This window comes from Aplysia californica, unplaced genomic scaffold (genome assembly GCF_000002075.1).
Source record: "Aplysia californica isolate F4 #8 unplaced genomic scaffold, AplCal3.0 scaffold00912, whole genome shotgun sequence".
NCBI classification, from domain to species: domain Eukaryota; kingdom Metazoa; phylum Mollusca; class Gastropoda; order Aplysiida; family Aplysiidae; genus Aplysia; species Aplysia californica.
This window is the reverse complement of record NW_004798182.1, coordinates 121,058-144,549: the sequence shown is the minus strand read 5'-3', so window position 1 is coordinate 144,549 and position 23,492 is coordinate 121,058. Positions and strand designations below refer to the sequence as shown.

General features: G+C 38.9%; 1 protein-coding gene across 1 annotated transcript in view; it reads left to right on the top strand.

Annotated features, from left to right (window-relative positions):
• LOC101847382 (basement membrane-specific heparan sulfate proteoglycan core protein) overlaps positions 1 to 23,492 on the top strand; it is a gene marked incomplete at its 5' end in the record, with an annotated part of 125,383 nt that overhangs the window by 93,303 nt on the left and 8,588 nt on the right. Inside the window, 18 exon segments of the mRNA XM_013089265.1 lie at positions 82 to 242; positions 1,838 to 1,952; positions 3,230 to 3,523; positions 4,398 to 4,658; positions 5,552 to 5,714; positions 6,988 to 7,085; positions 8,033 to 8,125; positions 8,808 to 8,987; positions 9,543 to 9,675; positions 10,567 to 10,697; positions 11,643 to 11,841; positions 12,617 to 12,714; positions 13,504 to 13,653; positions 14,806 to 15,024; positions 16,104 to 16,202; positions 17,174 to 17,392; positions 18,240 to 18,356; positions 21,280 to 21,342. Coding sequence (XP_012944719.1) covers positions 82 to 242; positions 1,838 to 1,952; positions 3,230 to 3,523; positions 4,398 to 4,658; positions 5,552 to 5,714; positions 6,988 to 7,085; positions 8,033 to 8,125; positions 8,808 to 8,987; positions 9,543 to 9,675; positions 10,567 to 10,697; positions 11,643 to 11,841; positions 12,617 to 12,714; positions 13,504 to 13,653; positions 14,806 to 15,024; positions 16,104 to 16,202; positions 17,174 to 17,392; positions 18,240 to 18,356; positions 21,280 to 21,342 — 2,793 coding nt within the window.

Below are 23,492 nucleotides of genomic sequence, written 5' to 3'. Positions count from 1 at the left end.
CAGGATCCATCCTGGAGAATTAAATTAATAATTATTCTTCAATGAATGCACTTGCACATTTGTGGTATGATGTTTCTGTAGGTCCACCAGTCATCGACATTACCCCTGGAACCAGGATCACCACTATCGTTGGCGAGAGAGTGAACATTGAGTGTGTGGGTATTGGAGATCCCCCACCGACCGTTTTCTGGAGGTCTGGACAGAGAAGGCGTTCTGACGTGCTGCCCGAGGCTTACGATGTTGTGAGTAGAGAGATAATAATTATGTGTCTTCCCAGGAACTTTCAGAATGCTATCAGGTCACCTGGGGAAATGGTACAGATTGCAAAGCGCATAGATCTTGCTGTTGAGCTGGAATTCACGCTATACAAATGCTATTTGGTCGCTTTTAAGGACAAGTGGGCTAACCCAGATTTTGGGGGTTTCCAGAAATCTTGACCTTCACCAAAAGTGGTCATTGCTCTACCTATAGGAGAAGTTTGGTTTCATTGATGTGTATATTTGTTTGGTTATAGAGAAAACTCTCCTTGTCTTTTAAAGAATCTGAACAAGGGGCAAAAACTTTACTTTCGATTTTCTGGTCTGCTGGGGAAATGGTAGGCCTACAGATTGTGAAGTGCATAGATCTTGTGGTAGAGCTAGATCAAATAGAGCAGCTTCTGATCACACAGATAACAATATTGTAGGGTATCGAAACAATTAACTACTAACCAGTTGTGGTGGTAGCCATCTCCAGTTGGGGCTATGGCAACACTTAGGTGTGTAACGTACAAAAAAAACGTTATAAGAGTGAAGAAACATGTATTCACTTATTTAATAATGTATTTATCTATTTGTAAAACATTTTCCTTTGTGTTTACTCTAAGACTAACAGATAATTCCAAAACCCAAAATGTAGCACACTTTATTGTTATTACTAAACACAAAAGCGCCACATTATTTTATTTTTTTTTAAGGGTATTTTAGGCACCCGATATTGCAGACTTGTCAACTGTCCCAAATTTCCCAGGACTGTCCAGGATTTGGCAGTCAGGAATGAGAGAGGATGTTACCTAATACCCTGCACCAAAACCAGTCCTACTTTGTATAATTTTGTTTGTTAGTATATAATTTGGGTGTACTGGATTAGGTTGTATAAAAATTGACAAGCCTGATCTTTTGAGATAGGGTGAAATAATGCATATTTCTTTGTATATTATTATTTGAATTGCTCTAGCTCTTCTGTCTGAGAATGATGCTAGGTGCATGTTGATGACTGATTTTGTCCAAGTATGGACATGTTGTATGGTATATATGTTTTCTTTGTAGACTTTTACTCAGTGTGCTTTACAATAATGTAAAGAACACAAGCACCATACAGTTTCAATAGTAATCCTTTCTTTCCATCTCTCTTTCTTTCTCCTCCCCCTCTCCATGTCCCTCTCGCTCTCCCTCTCGCTCTCCCTCTCTCTCTCTCTCTCTCTCTCTCTCTCTCTCTCTCTCTCTCTCTCTCTCTCTCTCTCTCTCTCTCTCTCTCTCTCTCTCTTTCTCTCTCTCTCTCTCTGTGTCCCCCCTCGCTTTCCCTGTATTTCTCTCTCTCTCGGCCCCTCCCCCCCCCCTCATTTTTTTCTTTCTCCCTCCCCCCCCCCCCTCCTGCAGTCAAATATTTGTCAGTGTCTTAAGTAAGATATTGTTCAAACAGCTTCCCCAATCCATAAACAAATCTGGGTATCCAAGTGCTGAAAGGTGTTAATTGTTCTATCTTAAGGTGACGATAGCTTCACTAATCCATAAACAAATCCGAGTATCCGAGTATCCAAGTATCCGAGTGCTGAAGGGTGTCAATTGTTCTCTCCTAGGGTGACGGCACCGCCAGACTGGTGTTCGATTCCATCTCCAAGACGGACGCCGGACGCTACATTTGCATCGCCACAAACGATCGTGGAAGAACCGAAGAGACTGTTGATGTTACTGGTGAGACAAACAATATATGGGAGTTTTCCCTTTCAAAACCTAGCATTATGGGTTTATTTTTCTTTCTTCATCATTATTTTCTTCCCCACTCTTGTCCTTGGGAGTAGTTGAATGTTGCTTTTTCAATTTCTGCAAATCATTTTTACGTATATTTCCATTTTGCTGACTTAGCTGTAGCCTTCACACTGTAGCCTTCCTCTTATTTAACCCTATCCGTACGCCCTGGGGTCATTTTGTACCCCTGGGGTTGTACTCTTCACATTTTAGAATACTTCTAGTACGGAGGTCTCTTTGAAACTTTCAGTATTTCTTTTAAAACAATCATTTTGACAGACTACTATGCAAAGCGTACGGATTGGATAAACGAGTAAATTTCCTCCTTGGAAAGTGGTGGCATAGAGTTCCCCACATCGTATGGATACGATAGTAAAAGACGACGTACGGATAGGGTTAACACAGCTGAGTTATGCTACTTAATTGCCAAAGGAGAATAAATCTTTATACATTTGTTGATATGTTTTGCTTACTTCACATACACAATGATATGATCTTGTATAATTTGTCGATTTGAGCGCAATATATTTTTGTCCTTGTTCATTTGTATGTGTGGTTATTTGTTTTTAAAAAAGTATGAAAATGTTATGCCTTCCTTTTCTTTGTGGGTGGTTGGCAGGTGTTCTGGTGTAGTTTTCTCCTTCTTTCCTTCTTTCCTATTTCTCATAAACTGAAACTGAAACATCTAGAGTCCTTATCTCTCTTCCTCCTTCTTTTCATTTTATGTTACTCTAAAGTAAAATCTCTAATCTTCAGCACCTATATCTATGTCCTATGTTTGTGGTGTGCTCTAAAACTCTTATAAAAACTGCAGGTGGTTGGAGGGCGCCACTGGTAGGTCCAACTTCTTTACATTCCCTCTGTTGTTTCTGTCTGTCTGTCTGTCTTACTTTTTTTCCTCCGCTAAATGACCATTATTGTGTCGATGTGCTTCTCTTTTCTCAAATAAACAAACAAATTAGTCAAACTAAAACTTTATTTTCTTTTTCGTTTCCCCCCTCTTTCAGTCTTTGATTGAGAAATCCCAGTTCATTTGTACACGTGGCTGTTTAAATTGCCCCCCAAAAGAATGAACGGGTTATTCATTTTTTTTCTTTTCCTTTTTCCTGTCTTCCAGTTCTTGATTGTGAAACCCTAGTTAATTTGTACACATGGTCGTTTGGGTAAAAAAATTATGAAAAGATTATTCATTGTTTTTCCTTTTTCATTTTCCTCTCTTCCAGTTCTTGATCGCGAAGGCTCAGTACAGCCAGAGGTCATCATCGAGGGACCCGAGCGTCTGAGCGTGCGTGTCGGTCAATCCGTTGAGCTGACCTGCTCCTCCCAAGGACTGCCCAACCCAAGAATCCGCTGGAGGAGACCTGGAGGCGAACCTCTGCCCCCTGGCCACAGTGTCCGCAACGGCGTGCTATTTATTCCGAGAATTGAACCCGAGTACGCTGGAGAATACATCTGCTCTGTCAGCAGCGAGGCGATCTCCACAGCTCTTGTTTCTTCCATTTACATCATCGTCAGTGGTGAGTCTTTGATGTTCTTTTTGTTGAGCGGGAATTTGCACAATACGTAATATGGTATCTGTCTATGCTATTTTTATTATTATTGTAATTGTTATTTTTATTATTATTTTTATTATTGTTATTATTATTATTATTATTATTATTATTATTATTATTATTATTATCATCATTAGGCTATCATTATTATTATTATTAAATTTGAAAAGTCTACCCAGTCTCATACCCTTTTTTAATTCCCATACTATGTACAATGATGATGATGATGATGATGATGATGATGATGATGATGATGATGATGATGATGATTACTACTATTATTATTATTACTACTATGTGCTTTAGACCCTCATGGTGGGCTGATATCCAAAAGCTTAGATTATAATCATCATCAAGTGCCAGATCTGAGACAGACATCGGTGATCGTGGTTCTTCATTCATTCCTTTGCCCAATGCTCTCAAAAATGCTACATCATCCTGATCTCTCCCTGTCACCCATCTGTTCAGGGTTCTCAAAGCTGGTTGCTCTGGGTCTACCTCTGCCTCATTTGCCCTCAGTTTTTCCCAGTGAGATAAAAAAAATAGATATTTTGATACGTAGCTTGGCAGATAGAGAGATTGTTAGAATTGTTCTAAGTAGGTAGATGTCCGAAATATCCAAAATATATACATATATATTCAGAAAGATAAAAAGATGAAAAGAGAGACACAGAGAGAGAGAAAAACATAGAAACAGACAGACAGACACAGACAGACAGACAGACAGACAGACAGACAGACAGACAGACAGACAGACAGACATAGAGAGAGAGAGCGAGAGGTTAGTACTTATTATTCTCTCCAAATACTGACAAAAAATAACTATCTTCTTCCTCAGTGACCCCAAGACTGACCATCTCGCCCTCGAGCGTGGCGGCCAGGCCCGGCCAGCCTATCTCCCTCACATGCCAGCCGGCCGGTCAAGGACCGTTCAACATCGAATGGACCAAGGTGGGAGGCACTCTCTCCCCTCAGGCCCGCGAGAATAACGGTGTCCTTGAGATCCGTCAAGTGACCCGCGCCGACGCAGGCACCTACAGATGTATCGCTAGCAACGCCGCTGGATCGACTGAAGGATTCGCCGACGTCACTGTGCTGTGTAAGTCATGTTGAGGATAAGCTTTTCTTTCATCTCTCTTGATGTGAGCTGAAAATCTGGGTCATTAGCCATGAACTTTTTTTTTTGGTCCCATTACCCATGTACTTAAATATTATTAGTGGGTGGTTGGCAGGGGGTCTTGCGTTGTTTGCTCTTTCTTTGCTATCAGACATCTTTCGCACTTATCTCTCCTCCTTATTTTCTTGTTACATTATTCTCTAGTAACACCTCTAATCTTCGGCATTTATATTTATTTACCTATTTGTATTGCAAATGCCGTAAAACTTTTTCTAAAACTAAGAAGTTGTTTTTGGTTACAAAGCTAATTCGGTATCCTCTTGGGGACCAGACACTGTTTGAGTGCAAACTTATTATTAATTTTTATTTTTTTTAAAAAAAGATCTTTCACTTATTCTTAATTTTAGTGTGTTAGTAAGGGCTGATATGTTTTGTTATAACGGCTGTCCTTACATGCGTATATAATTAATGTATGGTTATGAAAGTTCTTAACTCTATGTAGTTGAACTGGTTTTTCTTGTTTCTGGGAAAAATTTTATCTTTTGTGAATCACTCAGTGATCTTGTGATTGATGTAAAGTGCTCTGAGCTTAGACTCATATGGCATGGGATATCTCTCTTGCCCTTTTTAACTCCCAGTGGAGCATAGGCCGTCAAGAACATTTCTCCAGCGAAGCCTGTCCTGTGCATCCTTTTCTAGCTGTTTCATATGGGATATAGCGCTGTATAAATGCAATCTATTATTATTATTATTATTATTATTATTATTATTATTATTATTATGATTCAAATAGATGAGCGTCTGACAGTTAGTCAGATTACAACTTTGGTCAAAACGCCTGCTAATTGTTCTGGCTTCATCTGTGTCCACTCCAGCTCCCCCAGTCGTCAGTGTAGGACCCAAACAGCAGACCCTGGCACCTGGCTCGACCTTTGAACTTCGCTGCAACGTCCAGGGAGATCCTCAACCTGTTATCCGTTGGGACAAGGACGGAGGTGACCTGCCCCTGCAGCACCAGATCAGGAACGGCGTTTTGACGTAAGTTCTTTCTCCGGCCAGTAGTTAACAGTACCAGAAGATTATTCAATTTTGACGTAAGTTCTTCCTGCAGTAGTCTATGGGACCAGCAGATTAATCAACCTTTACAGAATGATGACAGTAAAGAAATATTTTCTACCTTCATTACCCATGTACTTTCTTACATTTGAAGATGAAAGTGAAAAAAAAACCCACCAAAAAAACCCACCATAATTTACATTTTAAGAAAGTGAAGGAAGTGGAAATTCAAAGTTTGAAAGTCTGTATCGTAAAGTCAGTACAGCAGTTCTTTTACCTTACGTAGCAGAGCATATATCCAGGTTATAAATGGGATCATGTGCAGAGATGCTGGATAACATACAACACCTTCTCACCCTCCCCCCCACCCCCCACCCCCCACTTCACCTCAGATGGATAATAAGACGAGTGCTTTTGTGCCAATGATAGAATAAAATTCTGAGAATCTTATTCTGCCTTGAGAGAACTCCTTTTCTCTTTGATACTCAGGATGCTATCTTTGGAACCAAAGATAGAATAAAGTTCTGAGAATCTTATTCTGCCTTGAGAGAATGCCTTTTCTCGCTGGTAGGATGCTATCTTTGGTGCCAAAGATAGAATAAAATTGAGAAAGCATCTTTTCTCATTGATACTACTCAGAATGTTATCTTTTGTGCCAAAGATAGAATAAAATTCTTAGAGTCTTATCATGCCTTGAGAGATTACCTTATCTCGTTGAGACTCGTGAAACTGTAACCTTTTTTGTGTTAACTCTCAGCCTGTACAATCTCCAACAATCTTGTTGAAAACTCTTGATGCTGTAACCTTTGTTTGTGTTTCCTGTCAGCCGATACAATCTCCAACAATCTTGTTGAAAACTCTTGATGCTGTAACCTTTGTTTGTGTTTCTGTACAATCTCTGACAATCTCGTAGAAAACTCTTGATGCTGTAACCTTTGTTTGTGTTTCTGTACAATCTCTGACAATCTCGTAGAAAACTCTTGATGCTGTAACCTTTGTTTGTGTTTCTGTACAATCTCTGACAATCTCGTAGAAAACTCTTGATGCTGTAACCTTTGTTTGTGTTTCTGTACAATCTCTGACAATCTCATAGAAAACTCTTGATGCTGTAACCTTTGTTTGTGTTTCTGTACAATCTCTGACAATCTCGTAGAAAACTCTTGATGCTGTAACCTTTGTTTGTGTTTCTGTACAATCTCTGACAATCTCGTAGAAAACTCTTGATGCTGTAACCTTTGTTTGTGTTTCCCCTCAGCCTGTACAATCTTCAGCCCGAGGACACCGGACGCTACATCTGTACGGCCACCAGCCAGGCTGGTTCGGCCAGAGATTTCTCTTTCATCACCGTGGAAAGTACGTTATCTGCTTGAGCTAGGAGTTGGGGGAGGGGGGGGGGTGTTGTTGGGGCTGTTGGGGGAGGGAGGGGGTTGTTTTTTTGGTGGGGAGTTTTTTTTTGGGGGGGGGAGTGAGGGGGTCATTTTTTAAGTGAGTTTTTTGTTGTTTGGTTTTTTGGGTTGTTGTTTGTTTTTTTTTTTGGGGGGGGGGGTTGTTTTATTTTTAAAGGCATGAAATTGTACTAAAATATAGTTGACACAGATTTCAACTTTAAACAGTTGGTATTGTTAAAATATTATCTCAAGCCAGGCTGGATCTTCCAGAGACCTCTCTTTCTTCACTGTGGAAGGAATGGAATCTGCATGAGCTGGGAGTTTGGGGTTGTTTTTTTTTGCTTTTACAGGCTTGAAATTGAACTGAAAAGTAGTAAAGAAAGATACCAACTATAAACAGTTTATATCTGTAAGAAATCACTACAAATGAAAATTTCATTCATCCGGCCGTATTCCTTGGAACATGGGAAGTATTGTTATTCTCGGTCACTTGACAATGACTGAATAGAGTACGGTTGTCACATCAAGGTCTGTAAACCACATCCGGCACAGTGAACAATTATTTCCAGCCTGCAAGAGAATAGATAGTCCATCCTGAGAATTTCTGTAACACAGATCATTGCTCCAAACATAAACGAACTAGTTGCCAAGGAAACAGGCCAAACATCTAGCTCTGTGACAAAATGACATAAGAATGAAAACTGGTTTGTCTTCATTAAATTTGTTATTATTGTAATTGTCATATGTTTAAATTCATATCATAGTTTTAAAAAAGATGAATTTTCCACTGCTCAAAGAGTGTTAATTCTGTTCAAAGCTCAACCTAAAAAGCAATTTGAGTTTGGTCCCCTGTGCGTGCGGGTTCGACACCAGTCAACTCAAGGATGCATTTTGATTTTTCTTTGTCTACAGCTCGTGAAACAGGAGGAGTTATTACCACCGGCCCCAGCATCCAGTACGTGGATGTCGGAGACAGAGTCGAGTTCGAATGTGTCGTCAGCGACGGTAAGTGTTGGTGTTTGTTTTGTGCATATTTTGTCGGAGACAGAGTCGAGTTGGACTGTGTTGGTGTTTTGTTTTGTGTATATTTTCAGATGTATGTGTTTGTTTAAGTATAAGTATAGGTGGTATGTTTTGTGCTTATTTTTTTAGACGAATGTGTTTGTCTAAGTATAAGCATGAATGGTTGGGGGGGCACTCTGTTGTGGTTTGTTCATTCTTTCCTATCAAACATCTATCCTCCTTTTTTTCCCTTTTCTTTGTTCTGTATGTTACTCTCTAGAAAGTTAGTGGTTGGCGGGTGCAGTTTGCTTCTTCTTTCCTGTCAAACATCTATCGTCCTTATCTCCTCTTCTTCTTTTTTATGTTTGGTACTCTCTTATAACACCTCTAATCTTCTGGTGCTCATATGACCTTATGCAGTTGCGAGCACAGTAAAACCTCTACTAAATCTTTTTTTAAACTTTCGAGAAACACCTCTAACCTTTGTCACTTAAAAGTTATATGACCTAGTTGTTTTGCAAGTGCCATAAAACTTTCACTAATACTAAAACTAAGATGATCACAATCAATTGTTTGACTGGTAATGACATAAGAACGACATTAGTCCCAAATCATTTCACTGTGTTCCTAGCACTGAACGACGTAAGAACGACATTAGTAACAAATCATTTCTCTGTTTTCACAGCTGTGTCACCACCCACCGTGTCTTGGGCCAAACTGGACGGTGTCCTGCCAGCCTCTGCCATCATCGGAGAAAGGATCCTCATCATCCCCGAGGCCCGCCCCGAAGATTCCGGAGTGTACCGCTGCATCGCCACCAACAATGCTGGATCTGTCCACCGCGAAGTCCAGCTTGTCGTTCAGAGTGAGTTTTTAAAAATCTTATATTTATATTTCTGGGTTCATATGTTGCAAATAGCAGTCTGCTGCCTGCCCACTATGTGACTACCACTCAGAAACAGTGGAACATCATCTGTTCTGTAGAAAACTAACTGATTTAAGGGGATGTTCTCTTCCCAAGCTACCCCATACATCTAACTGCCTCTACTCCTTAAGACAACAATTAGAACAGACATGCAGCTATTACCGAATGGCATCATGAAGAGTTAACGCTCAGATGCTACTAGATGGCTAACAACAACAACAACAACAACATATGTTTCAAATTGTATGTTACTCTCTACATGTTGCAACACCTCTAATCTTCAGAACTTATATATGACCTATTTGTATCTCAAATGCTGTTAAACTTTGATTTAAACTAAACAAAAATCAGTGTATTAAGTTATAAAAAAAGACTATCTGTTTGGATTTTCTGGTTTGTGTAGCAAGTGCATAAAAACTCGTACTAAAACTAAAACTTACCTCCTCATATTCTGATATATTGACACTTTCTACACTCCCCCCCCCCCCCAACCAGGCCCACCCATCATCTCTGTGCAACAAGACTACACCACTGCTGCTCTGGGCAGCCCCGCCCAGCTCCGATGTGAGGCCTCCAGCTTCCCCGAGCCCAGGATCTCCTGGATGAAGGAGGAGGGAGACCTGCCAGAGTAAGTGATGGAGAGAAAGAAAGATGAATAATAATAATGATAATAATAAAATACTTTTATATAGCGCTCAACCCCGATTAAAGTACACAGGCTCTGAGAGCTTTACAATACAGTACAACATACAACAGTAACATAAAACGTTGTGTTCTGACTAAAGAAAATTACTCCAAATATTCATCTTATTAATTTAAAAACAGGAAGTTAGAGTAAATATCAAATATGGGTACAGAAAGAATGAAAGAAGAAAGGTCAAAGCAAATAAAGAAAATAAGAACGAAAGAAGAAATGTCGGAGTAAATATCGGTACAGAATTAATAAAAGACGAAAGATCAGAGCAAATACAGAAAGAAAGAATGAAAGACAATAGGTCAGAACGAACACAGACTAAAAAAGATTGAACACTTCAAAGGAGAAACAATCAAAGGAACTCAAAATTGTGGGATTGAGAATATGTTAAGTATGTGCACTATGTTGGATAGTTTACTCTCAGGGATTGTCAGACTGAATATTGGGCTCTGGCCTGAGTTAGAAACCGTTTTAAACTCTTTTGAAAAGCTTGCTGATGATATTTCATAGAAAGACAGCGAATAAAATGGTTTAGCCACCTGTTACATATTTCACTTAGCCAGCCAGCCTTGAGAGCCTATAACACTAAGCACTCAGGCTATAATGGAAAAGGAAGGCCGCGCAAAAGATGGATCGAGGGTGTCATGAGAAAACATAATAATATCACAACTGAAAGAGTTGCGGAGCTGGCCTACCATAGAAAACTGCATCTCCCCTCGATGCTTAATGGCAACAGAGGATAAGTAAGTAAAAATAAAGTAAATAATGATGATAATATGATGTCCTGACTGTGATCTGATTGTTGTTCCCCGTTGTGTGTCTCAGCGAGCACTCTGTGACAGATGGAGGAGACCTGTACATTCCCCGTGTCCGTGAGGAAGATGCCGGAACCTACAACTGCCTGGCCTCAAACCGCTTCGGAACCACTCGTTACCCGGTCGTGCTGCTCATCGGAGGTTTGTTATGAGAGAGAATCTCATCTTTACCCCCCCCCCCCCCCCGGGTGGTGCCACTACAGAAGTGTCTTTAGGCCATTCCCAAAGGGGGGGACATTAACTTAATTGTTCTTATGCACAGTAGACTGTAAATGGGCTGATTCATCAATGCCATGCTCATAACTGTGGCTGAACTGCAACAGTAACTGCTGCTTTTTCTTTCCTAATCCTTACTATCGTCATTTTTTCCCTCTACTTCTTTTGTAAGTTTGTCACTCTCTTGTGACCCGCTATTTCCGGGGTGCCTTGATAGTCGAAGCAGACTTTGTGCTGTTGAAGCTAGAGAGGCGAGCAGAGTAAGCCTGATTCCCTGTAAAGACTTCTGTGTTGACATCTACCCCTTGTTTGTTTTTTTATGGAGCCTGGAGGACCTGAAGTAAACAGCAGCCTTTGTGCTTGAGATGGGAATATCCATTTAGGGATGAACAAGAAAAAGAAAACATTTTTTAAAGTTTTTTTTTGGTTTTATTTTGTTTTGTTGTTTCGTTTTGCTTTTTTTTTTTCAATTTTGATCTGTTGTGATCTAAGAGTTATTGAATGGCTTTGGAGTCTTTTTCTTTCTTTTCATGTTTTGTTTTTATATTTTTCCTTGTTTTGAGGCTATGTTTGTATTGTTTTTCTCTATGGAAGTTGAATTGGAAATTTAACAAACCCCTTTGGGATTATCATGGTACATATTGGTATATTGGTTTTGAATAATGTTTAAATGGGAGGGGGGGGTTGGAGAGAGAAGGGGGATAATTTTATTTTGATTTCTTGGTATGGAATTTGGAAATGTTGTAAGAAAGCAAAGATGAAGGATGATAAGGATCTTATGACAATTTGTTAGCTGTTTTGAAAGTTAAAAATGATTTTTTTTCTGTCTGTGATTGCTTGTTATCTCAATTAATGTTCTCTATTCCACAGCACTGGTCCCATATTTCACACAAAACCCAACATCTTACATGGCCTTCCAGCCTCTGAGCGAAGTCTATCTTGACCTTGACATTCTTCTGTCCTTCCGTCCGGAATCCACCGACGGAATGGTTCTGTACAACGGACAGTACGACACAGGCAATGGAGACTTCATGTGCTTCGGCCTCAATGGTGCCTACCCAGAGTTCAGGTACTAAAACTCAATACATTTATAAAATAACAATAGTAAATGACATTTATATAGCTCTCAACCCCGATTAAAGTACACAGGCTCTGAGCGGTTTACAACGTACAACAGTTACATAAAATGCTGTGTTCTGACTGAAGAAAATTACTCCAAATATTCATCTTATTAATTTAACAAACAGAAACGACTTCAGTTGACATTTGAAAAAATCAAAAGATTTGATCTCTCTTCAAGTACTTGGTAAAGCATTCCAGATCTTGGGGCTTTGGTATTCAAAAATATTTCTTTTAAGTTTACACTATTATGTTGATGGGAGCTTACTACATTTGCTGTAATTGTAATAAATTACATTTATTTGGCTCATTTTCACTTGGTAATTGCTCAGTGGGTTTAACAACAGTAGAAAGAACTTGGTTCCAACTGTAATCCTTTCACCTCACCCCCCTCTCTCTCTCACTCTCTCTCTCTCTCTATATCTCTCTCTCTCTCACTCTGTCTCTCTGTCTCTCTCTCACTCTCTCTCTCTCTCTCTCTCTCTCTCTCTCTCTCTCTCTGTCTCTGTCTCTCTCTCTCTCTCTCTCTCTCTCTGTCTCTCTCTGTCTCTCTCTCTCTCTTTCTCTCTCTCTCTCTCTCTCTCTGCCTCCCTCCCTCTCTCTCTCTCTCTCTCTCTCTCCCTCTCCCTCTCCCTCTCTCTCTCCCTCTCTACAATTTTACTACCGTTACATAGATGAAGATGGTAAAAAAAAAATGTTACATTGCTCTCACCTCTTGTGCCCAGATTTGACGTGGGTGCTGGACCGGCCATCATCCGGGGCAAGGAACCTCTGGAGCTGAACAGATGGCACACCGTCCACCTCAAACGCCAGGCCCAGAACGGTCAGTCATCCATCATGAACTCTTTTGTTTTTTATCTCTTGCCCATATAAATCAAATTGACGCCATATGATTAGTAAAAAACAGTGAACATTCTAGTGTTAGGTTTGGGGCATACGTAATTAGTGTACCATGTTTGCACCTCCTGGTGACTAGGGCCTATGGTTCAAGACTTTTTCTGCTGTCAGTTTATTGATTGATAAATCATTTGAGAGGCAGCGTGGTGAAATCTGGCGCTCGTCAAAATAATGAAAGTGAAGAAATCTGTATTTTTATGGACATTGGGCAAATGTTTTCGAATTTTTGGGGGGGCTCAACATCGTTAATGTCCGCTTAAAAACACATTCATATGTGGATTTTAGTGAAAAACGTTGATCAAAGGCACAAAAGATGTATTTTGCTTTTTCCAAGGACTCTCAAGCTTTGGTAGTCACCAAACTTTGTCGGCCACTTTCTAACTAATTTTACTTCTGAAACCAAGCAACACCATTTCCTTCAATTGTAAATTAATATCTCAACTCCTATTCAAGATAGGTGTGTAATTTTTTCAACGAAAGCAAGACAAATGAACAAGTTTTATGGTGATACCAATAACCCCCCCTCAAGCCCAATAATTGACGAGCGCCTGATTCCCCCATGTAGCGACACATTTTCATGCTTATACATTTTTTTAAAAATGAATTAAAATGCAATGGTCTCCCAAAAATGAAAGAATGAAAGCTCCGCAATGAAAAAAAAAAAAGAAAAAAAAAGAACTGTAGAGGCTAAAAAGCTGTCCTTGTCCTACTTCAGGTGCCATGATGGTCAACGACGAGCCCACATACTCGGGAGTCGCCCCCGGACAGTTCCGTGGACTGGACATTGCCCAGCCAATGTACGTCGGCGGAGTGCCAGACTTCAGAATTGTGCCAAGGAGCGCTGGATTCACCTCTGGATTTGTTGGTAAATTATTGGAAAATGTTTCATCATCATCATCATCACCATCATCATCATCATCACCATCATCATCAGCATCATCATCATCATCATCATCATCATCATCATCATCATCATCATCATCATCATCATCGTCATCATCATCATCATCATCATCATCATCAATGCCTCCCTCACCCTGCATCAGGGTATAGGCCACGAACAAACACTGTCCACCTTTCCCTATCCTGGGTAGTCCTCTTGATGAAAATACTTATTATGTTTTATTTAATGCATTTCACAAGTTCTAATGAGGGATCAGGAAAGCAAACATTTAAAAATGTCTTTTATTTTCTTTTGGGGAATGCTTTGGGTTGTAAAAAGATACAACTGGTTTGTTTGTTTTGTTTGTTTTTTGGGGGGTTTTTTAAAATTATTTCTCCTCCTACAGGCTTGATTTCCCCCAGCATGAAAAGACCATTGATTACTATTTAGATGCTCTAGTCTCTCGACTCAGCTGCCTTTCTCAAAGAAAGTGATAATCATTTGCAACAATTCCTATAAGACAGTACTGAAGAATAATCAATGTTGTGGATTGGTTATTTCAATTTCTGAAGGTATTATCTAATTTATAGGTACACATTTAGATTTGCGGTCAACTGTGATCATTTCCCCATAAGCACTTGTATTTTAATGCATGTTTATTCTTTTCATTTCCCCCCAAAACACATAAGCTAATACTGAATAAAACTAGAGAAAAATACAAAATTAAACAACAAATACCTTTTGATGATGGTGTATCTTGTCAGGTTTAAAAAATATGCAAATTATAGCCGTTATTGTTAATATATACACACACTCACAGTTTTTCTCTTTTACTTATGATAATGATAATATAACATTTATATAGCGCATTTCCAAAAATAATAACTCAATGAGCTTTACATTGGAATACCCATTTTCAAAACATTTTGTACTACGTCCTTTCTTCTCATACAGTATATATTTGTGCACGCGCGCACACACACACACACACACTATTTTCATTCTGATGTAGGCACAGAACAACTATAATTAAAAATAATGCTACAAAGCTCATGAAAGAACTACGTTGAACAAAACGAGACAAAGAAAGAAGAAACAACCAATAACTGTGTGACTACCTTGTCTCCCCCTCAGGTGGAATTAGCCAGATCGAGATCGGCGGAGTTGGCCTGAACCTCGGTGGTGAAGCTCGCCAGATCGTTGGCGTGGAACAGTACCAGGTGTGTGAGGAGACTTTCTGTCTGAACGGAGGAGTGTGCACGCCCTTCAACAACGCCGTGGGTCGCATCTGCGCGTGCCCTCAGGGATTTGCCGGAGCTCGGTGTGAGCTGCAGGGTGAACAGTGCTACCCCGGTACGTCGTGAATGTATTTGTTGTGTGTTGTGTGTGTTGTGAGTGTTGTTTGTGTACGTGTGTTTGTGTTGTATGTGTTTGTTGTGTGTGTTGTTTGTGTTGTGTGTTTGTGTGTTGTATGTGAATATGTTTGTTGTGTGTTGTGTGTGTGTGTGTATGTTAATGTGTTTGTTGTGAGTTGTTTGTGTGTACTTTTGTGTTACATGTGTGTGTGTGAATGTGTTTTTTGTGTGTTGTTTGTGTGTACGTGTGTGTTGTATATGTGTACGTGTGTATGTGAATGTGTTTGTTGTGGGTTGTTTGTGTGTATGTGTGTGTTGTATGTGTGTATGTGTGTATTTTGTGTATGAGGTATGTGTGAGTGCATCTGTTTATATATGTGAATACGTTTGTGTGTACGTGTGTTTATGTGTGTTTCTGTGTATGTGTGTTTGTGTGTGTTTCTGTGTGTGTGTGTGTGTGTGTGTGTGTGTGTGTGAGTACATCTGTGTGTGTGTTTATGTGTGTAATCTGTTAATGTGAATCTATCATAGCTGTGACTTGTCTGTGACCTTCAAGTTTTATTCATGTTCTTCTCAGGGTGTTTGGCATTATTTGATGTGAAGTATATACTGAAACCTGCGTCTTTCTAGTCATCTATCCCCACACAGTCCTCTAGTAATTGTCAATTTACTTGAAGTTTTTTAATGCCTGGAGTCTAAGTTTTAGACCTGAAGGATAATATAGTCGCTTTTAAGCACAAGGGGGCTGTCCCAAAAAATGTTGTTTTGAGAAAATGAGAAGGTAAAGCTTTTGGACCCCTGTTCAGCTTCTTTAAAAGACAAGGAGATTTTTCTATTTAACCTAACAAATATAATACACACCAATGAAACCAAACATCTCTTACAGGTAGGGCAATGCCCACTTTTGGTGTAGGTCAAGATTTCTGGAAACCCTGGCTTTACCCGTGTGTCCTTAAAAGCGACCATATATATAGGATTAATTGAGGGTAAACTGCATTTATTTATATTTTTGACTTTTAGGAGCTAATCTCAAAGTGACATTTGCCTTTCATTGGTTGATTCTGTTTTCCCGTCTAGGTGCCTGCGGACCATCTGGCCGGTGCCACAACCTCGCTGGAAGCATGGGCTTCCTGTGCGTCTGCCCTATCGGTTATGGAGGAGAGGGCTGCAGACAGAGTGAGTTTTGAGTTTGAACCCCCAAAAGAAAAGAAACTTGTCTATTTTTAGTATACTATTTCTTCTTGTTTTTCGCATTTCTTACTCTCATCCACTATTTATTTCTCTTTTGCGAGTGTTGTCTGTTTAGTAGTAAATTAGCCTACTACATTGCTATCAATGCCATCCTGTCTTATGTAGTTTTATGCATCACCTCTGCCTTCTTTCTATCTTCTTTCTTCTTTCCTCTTTCATTTGGATGTTTTCCCTGTCTTCAAAATGTCTGTTTTATATCTTAGAGAAAAAGAAACATCTTGAAATGTGTTTTGTACTTTGTTGGGAGTAAAACATCTGCGCTTCTTCAATTACGTATGTCTCTTCAGAGTGACACTGGTAAGTTTGGGTTTTTTTTCCCTTCAGCTTCATATTTTTGAATTGTTTTGTTTTTTTAACTCTGACCATCTTTAGGCAAATGGTACCCCTATGGAAACCATTCACCTTTGTGAAGGAAATATTAGCTTGTAGAGCAAAGGAAATGACTTCAACACAACTTTCTTCAACGTAGGACAAAATTGTAACGAAGGCGTAGAAGGAAAAAGACAACACACTTATATCACAAAAGTGAGTGATGACTCACTCCCCAGTGTTGGCACGATGTCATTGCGTGGATGTGTATTTGCTTGTGTGTGTGTGTGTGTATGTGTGTGTATGTGTATGTGAGAGAGAGAGAGAGAGAGAGAGAGAGAGAGAGAGAGAGAGAGAGAGAGAGAGAGAGAGAGAGAGAGAGAGAGAGAGAGAGAGAGAGAGAGCCAGCATATATGCTGTCGCTACAAGCCCAATTCTAGGCAGAGAGACCCAAAACTCTATGGGAGCCTACAGCAGCCTTTGCACTAGAGACTTGGGTATCCAGTTAGACATGAACGAGGAGAAGAAGAAGAAGAAGAAGATTTACCCTCGTCATCTCTAGCTTCAATTTTATTTTCCTTCCCCAGCCCCAAGAGTGGTAGACCCATCCTTCAACAAGACCTCCTTCATCTCGTACCCAACAATCTCCGGACTTCTGTCCGTCCGCATCCGTCTCATGTTCAAGCCGACCTCCCTCGAGGACGGAATCATCCTGTACAACGCCAAACAGCAGGACGGAAAGCAGGACTTCATTGCCCTCCTCATCAAGGACAGACATCTCGAGTTCCGATTCGATACCGGTTCAGGTAAATGGAAGAGTGCTTAACTTACTCCGGTTATAGAAAGGTTCACTTCACCAGTCAAATGACCCAAAAATAACTAGAGACACAGACACAGCTTTATATACACCCCAGACCCTTTGTTCCCAGAAGCCCTGAATCTCAAGACAATGTGAGAACTGCTCATGGGAGTGTTTACAGTGAAAGGGAAACAACTGATAATATAATGGACAAGCAACTGTGGTGAATTATGGATTATGTCCCATATTATTACACTGGTCAACACTTTGCAGTCACTTGGCGCAATGATGCGACGGTGAAAATTATCTGTTCCGGTCACCTGGTGCAGTTCTGCGCCAGGCTTGAGAAGTCCGTTGCAATCACTCTCCTGGCTGGGTGACCAGATAGGGTATTTTGTACTGCTGTCTGTGTAACTGCAACTTTTTCTATCTCAATTTGGACAATTGTTGAATTAGAGATTGAGTCCCAATTTTGATGATTGTCGAAACTACGTGGTATGTTTCAATGTTTTCTAGAATTGTCAAGGCTTTTAATCCATTTGGCTTGGTCTTATCAGAGTCGAGCATTAGATTTGAATGTCACCACGCCTCTTAAGTAGGGCCTAACCTTATAGTGTTGAAAGTGGTGTTAAACCCATACATTTACTAAATAGGATTAAGTACCTTTTAATTTGGTTGCCGAATCCTGTCCTGGGAATCTGGGAATCGAACTCCCAGCTTTTTTACTACTAGTCCTACACCATATATACCATCTGACTGAGTCTAACGACCGACTTTTTCACTACTAGCCCAACACCATATATACCATCTGACTGAGTCTAACGACCGACTAACGATTCTCTCTACGCCTCCAGGCCCAGCTGTGCTGAGAAGCAGACAACCCCTGCAGGTCAACGAGTGGACAATGGTGGTGGCCAACCGTAAGGGCCGCGACGGTATGCTCATCGTGAACAACGAGGAGTCTGTCAACGGTAAGTAGAACACACCGTGTGCTCTCACTGACATACTTAGCCGCCCTTATCTAGAGGTTTTGCAATGACTGTAATCTGTGCATGTCATGTATATTAAGAAAGAATTCTGTTTTTAACCAAATTCCCACCATATTATGTTGATTTAATCATTATATTAGTGTAGGGGATCTTCTTTTAAATATTCAAGTTATCCTATTCAAAACAAATTTTCCAATAGAATTAGTTGATTTATAGTGATAATAATATTTAATAATGTTAAAAACAATTTTTAACATGTTGTTATAATTTTTTTTATGCTTGATCTTGAGTGGCCTTAAGATTTTTGGGACATAATTGATTCCCTGGCTTCCTATAATTGCTGTTGTGACCACGGGGTTGCTATCATGGAACACACAATATTATCACGGCTTGACGGAGGGGCTTATCTGGAGCCATGCAAAAAAAAAAATCTGCTCAGCTGTTACACAATTGAGTTGACGATATTTGCCTTTCCTGTTGCGTCTTGTCTTTCTGCGCATAAATTCCTGTCCTTCTGATCTGTATTTCTTCCAAGTGCATAAATTCCTGTCCTTCTGATCTGTATTTCTTCCAAGTGCATAAATTCCTGTCCTTCTGATCTGTATTTCTTCCAAGTGCATAAGTTCCTGTTCTCTCAAGTATTTCTGTCAATTGCATAATCCTGTCGCCGCTGTCCCTGGTCTGATTATTTATAGTGACTCTCCATGTGCAGTGAAGCTCTGTTATAGCCTACAGTCTACCAGGCATATTGTGAATGCACACAAAGCGAAACACGCACCTAGCGAACAGATTTTCAGGTCTCAAATTTTTTCTTATAAATATATATATTCTTGGAATTTAAAAAACATAATATACATAACAAAAAGATTTCTGCTTCCCGCTGATTTCACTATGTGTGCGTTAGACTGTATGTGATAGTTGGGGTTCAGTAATCATCGCCTTAGGAAAGAAGGATTGACTCTAATTTGGGTTTAGCAGTAGAAATACAAAAAATACAAAGGACATTTACCATGTTTCCTTTTCACCAATCTTTCCATAATTTTTGTATTTAATTTGTTTGTAAACTATTGGCAAGTCAGTTAGGTTTTTTGGGGGGATTAACAAGCTCTCCAACATTTAAACCAAAAGTTAAAGGGGATTTTTTTTTCATTGGAAGAAAGAGGATTAATTAGTGATCCAGCTTATATCTAAATATTTATAAATAATTTTAATTAAGTCGTCACAGGTAATGGTAGGGTTTCACTGGACATGCTTGATTGATTCTCTGATCTTTCCTCCTCCTCCTCCTCCTCCCTCCCCCTCCTGTCCTTTTGGCTCTGGATATTTCCCTGTGCAGCCAGTTTTTTTCAAAGTTTGCATGCGACTTTACTTTGTTCACAGTTATGACAGTGAAATAATTCTAAGATTACTAAGAGTTTCTTTTCTTTTCAGAGAGTGTGTAGATACAGAACTTATCTAGCTAAAATTGTAGAGTAGAATAATGTTAGATCTATGTTTGTTAATATCTTTACTTTAATTTTAACGGAAGTTTTATTTTTTTCTCTCTGTCCTTACGGTAGCAGTATTTTTTTGTTGACTAGTTGACTGTCTTTTTCAACATGTTTAGTTCATTTTGTTGGATTTTTGATATTTTTGGGGGGTCTTCTTCAATTCAACAGTTTACTTTTCAAAGCTGAAGGTTATTATGTGTAGGAGTAATAATGGAATTATAGATTACAAATTCCAGCACAGGAAATATTGATAATCTTATAGCTAAAGACTTTTTTTTTTAAAATAACAATACTTTTTGGTAAAAAGAAGGTGACTGAGGTTAGCCTTATTCTACACTTGGGTACAGTGGCTTACTTAATAGGGGCCTACTGCTTCTCTTCTTTTTTTTTGAGCCTGTTGAAATATATATATAAAGTGGAAAGTCTTGGTTCGCTTGTACATTTTATGTCCACTTTTCTTGTCCCGTGGAATATTTCTTTCTTCTGAACTATAGCGCCCATCACACCATTATTGCATGATAACTGGGGAAGGGTGGACCACCAGAATAAATCCAAATTCCACCACCAATTACAACAACTACAACAAAAGTATTACTACTATTCTCCTATATTGGTGAATGATATTTATGATATGATATGATATGATATCTGTCTGTTGGCATACCTTCCAATTTATTGTGATCTTGTGTACTGGGAATAGGATGTTATATGCAGCCCTGTTACGCTTTTGCCTCATACTTTCTGTTCATCAGTCAGTCTACGCTGTATTATGTTTCTTATGTTTTCTTAAAAGTTTTTTAATAGGCCTATATAGGTATCTTCAGGACAACACATAGTAATGTAATGGGTAAATTTGTTTCTTCTGCATTTTAATTTTGCGGTTTGATATTTCTGAACTATCAGTCTGTCGGAATGAAGGGATTCTTTATTGTATCAACAAAGTTTGTTTGGGGTTGAGGGAGGGGGTTGTCACTTCAAGTTCTATTCTGTCATGCCAGGTTAAATGTAATGGTTTTTGTTTGGTATTTTCGGACATTGAAACCACGCAAAAGTTTTACCCAAAATTTTAAGGTTTCTGTCTGTTAGAAAATCTTAAAAGTGTGAGAGATCTTTTTTCGATACGCTCTTTTTTTTCACAAAGTAATTTTAGAAACATGCTGATGCAGTTGCAAGTTGCCATTTCTGGACACAGTGTTGTGCAGCCAGGGATGTTTTGTAATCTGGTTTCACCTTATCTGTAGAATTCAACATCAAACGGCGAGCATAATTAGGCAGACATCCTCCCCCCTATAGTTTACATACTCATTTCTCTTTCCTCTCTCTCTTTCTCTGTTTCTCTGTGAATGTCTTTGTTTCTTGGTAGTATTTTTATGCATTAAACTATTGCTCTGCTCTCACCAACTTGCCCGTCTTAGAACAAGTTGAACCAAACGATGGTCTCCTCTTCTCCCGACTGGAGCGCGGCGATGTCATCAGAGGTATAGCACTCTGCAAACGTTTTGCCCACACAAAAACGACAGCAGAACACTTCAGCATTGAATTCGAAAGCTTGTGATCTAAGTTGCTTTTTATCTCTGGACACTCATCTTGTGGTGTCGTCTGAAAACCCTCCGCACTTTTGTCTTTTGGGCATCTCATTAAGCGTTACGGTGAACTTCCTCTTAAATCATTGCTGAGTAAAAGAAAGTCTTTCTCCAAACTGAATGTTTCCTTCAGTGTAATCAAAAAGATGAGATTTCTGTTTAATCAATTGTTTGGTGATGGTTGTTAAGTAAGATTTTACTTAAACTTACTTTCAGTTTTTTCCAGTTTGCCTTATTTTATAATGTGCTACTCTTTAATTGCTTTACACCTTTTGTCAAATAAAACTGGTGGTGATTTTTGTAAGTAAGCATCCACAAGGCCTTATTTCCTTTTAACTTGTGTTACATGTTACCTCAACTTTTAATGGGTCACCTGGTGTGCCGATTCTAGCATTTAAAATATAGTGAAAAGACCAGCTCTGGGCCTCTTGCCTTGAAATTTAAATTCATTTTCAGAAACTGCTAATGAGATGCTCAAACACACTTGGGAATGTCCGTGCAAAACAAGTTTTCTAATCTTTAGTTTCACTATTTATCTGTTTATGCTCTTTTATTTTGGCAAATACAAGAACATAATGTGCTTGTTTCATTCGTTTTACAAGTTCTTTCTCTACGCGGTATCTCAGTTTTGGCTACACAAACTGCCTCACAAGCTCACTCTATGCAGACATTCCAGTATTATGGTTGTTAGCTTTTGTCCTTTTCTGCCTGGCAAAATATTGTGATGTGAGAGGTTTAAAAGCTTCCTTAAATTGATACGTGTAATCATAAAACTGCTTTATAACAACTGATGGAAGATGACGGATGGACTCAAAGATGCGTTGAAAAGTTGCTTCTGTTTATTTTTCAATAATTTCTGTTATTTTAATGCTTTGGTTTTGTTCATTATACTTTAGTTTTTGGCTTTTGTGTATATTTGAAAGCATTTTTGTTTGTGCCTTTGCTTTACTAGCATGCGTTTTTGTATAACTTCATGTGTATATAACCAGCTTTACTTGTTAACAGTCACCTTGCTTAATGAAATCACTTAGAATTTTTGGTGAATTTGATGCAATTAACCATGAACTATAAGACGATTCATCACAGGGATGCAGCTGTTTTGAAAATTGTACTTTTTACTGAACAGAAACTATTTGTTTGGTTTTTTTCTTCACAACATTTAATTTTTATATATAATAAATATTTCATTATATTAAAAGAGAGTGTAGATACATTCAGTAAAACATTTGTAACAGTTTAACTCATGGCGAATATCAGGCTTTTTTTAGAAGGCCTATAGACATTACAATTACCTTATCAACATAGTTAAAGACTATTGAGGACTGCCGTAAATATTTCTACATGAGACTTGAATGGGAAAGTGATTTGATAAAAAAAGACGATAATATGGTTCATTATTACTATGTCTATAATAAAGTATTATCTTATCTTAACTTTTATTATCTTATTCTCAGGTGTCTGGGAATAGGTGGTGGAAATCAATTACTTATTGATTAACAGGTCAATGAACTCTTAGCCTGTATTATGTTTGAGGTCTTGTTCTAGCTCTCAAACAGACACACTTATATAGGCGACTGTTTTCTGAGAGGTGCAGTACCTTGACGTGATTCGTTAAATGTTTAAAGTAACCCACAGTTGAAAAAGTTTTATGCAGCCTGTTTGGAAAAATAGACAACCAGAATTAAATGAAGGTAAAAGAAACATGAATCTTGGGAGTAAATATCTTGAAATGTTTTGAGGTCTACAGAAAATACCCCAAAAAACCGTAGTAGAATATATATCTGGTGTTTTTAAGAATTTTTGTTTCCCAGAAAGTATCAAAATTCTAAAGGGTCCAATTATGCTCTTATTCAGGGATTATTCAGCTGTTAGATGACATTTAAAAATGGAAAATTTTATGACAAGAAAGATATAACAATCATTGGAATTATTCTGCGCATGTTTTCACCATGGAATACATCACGATCTTTGCATAAAACATACACAATGTGAGAAATATCTCAAAATAACCGTCAAACATTAGAGTCTATTACTTCATTGTGTTG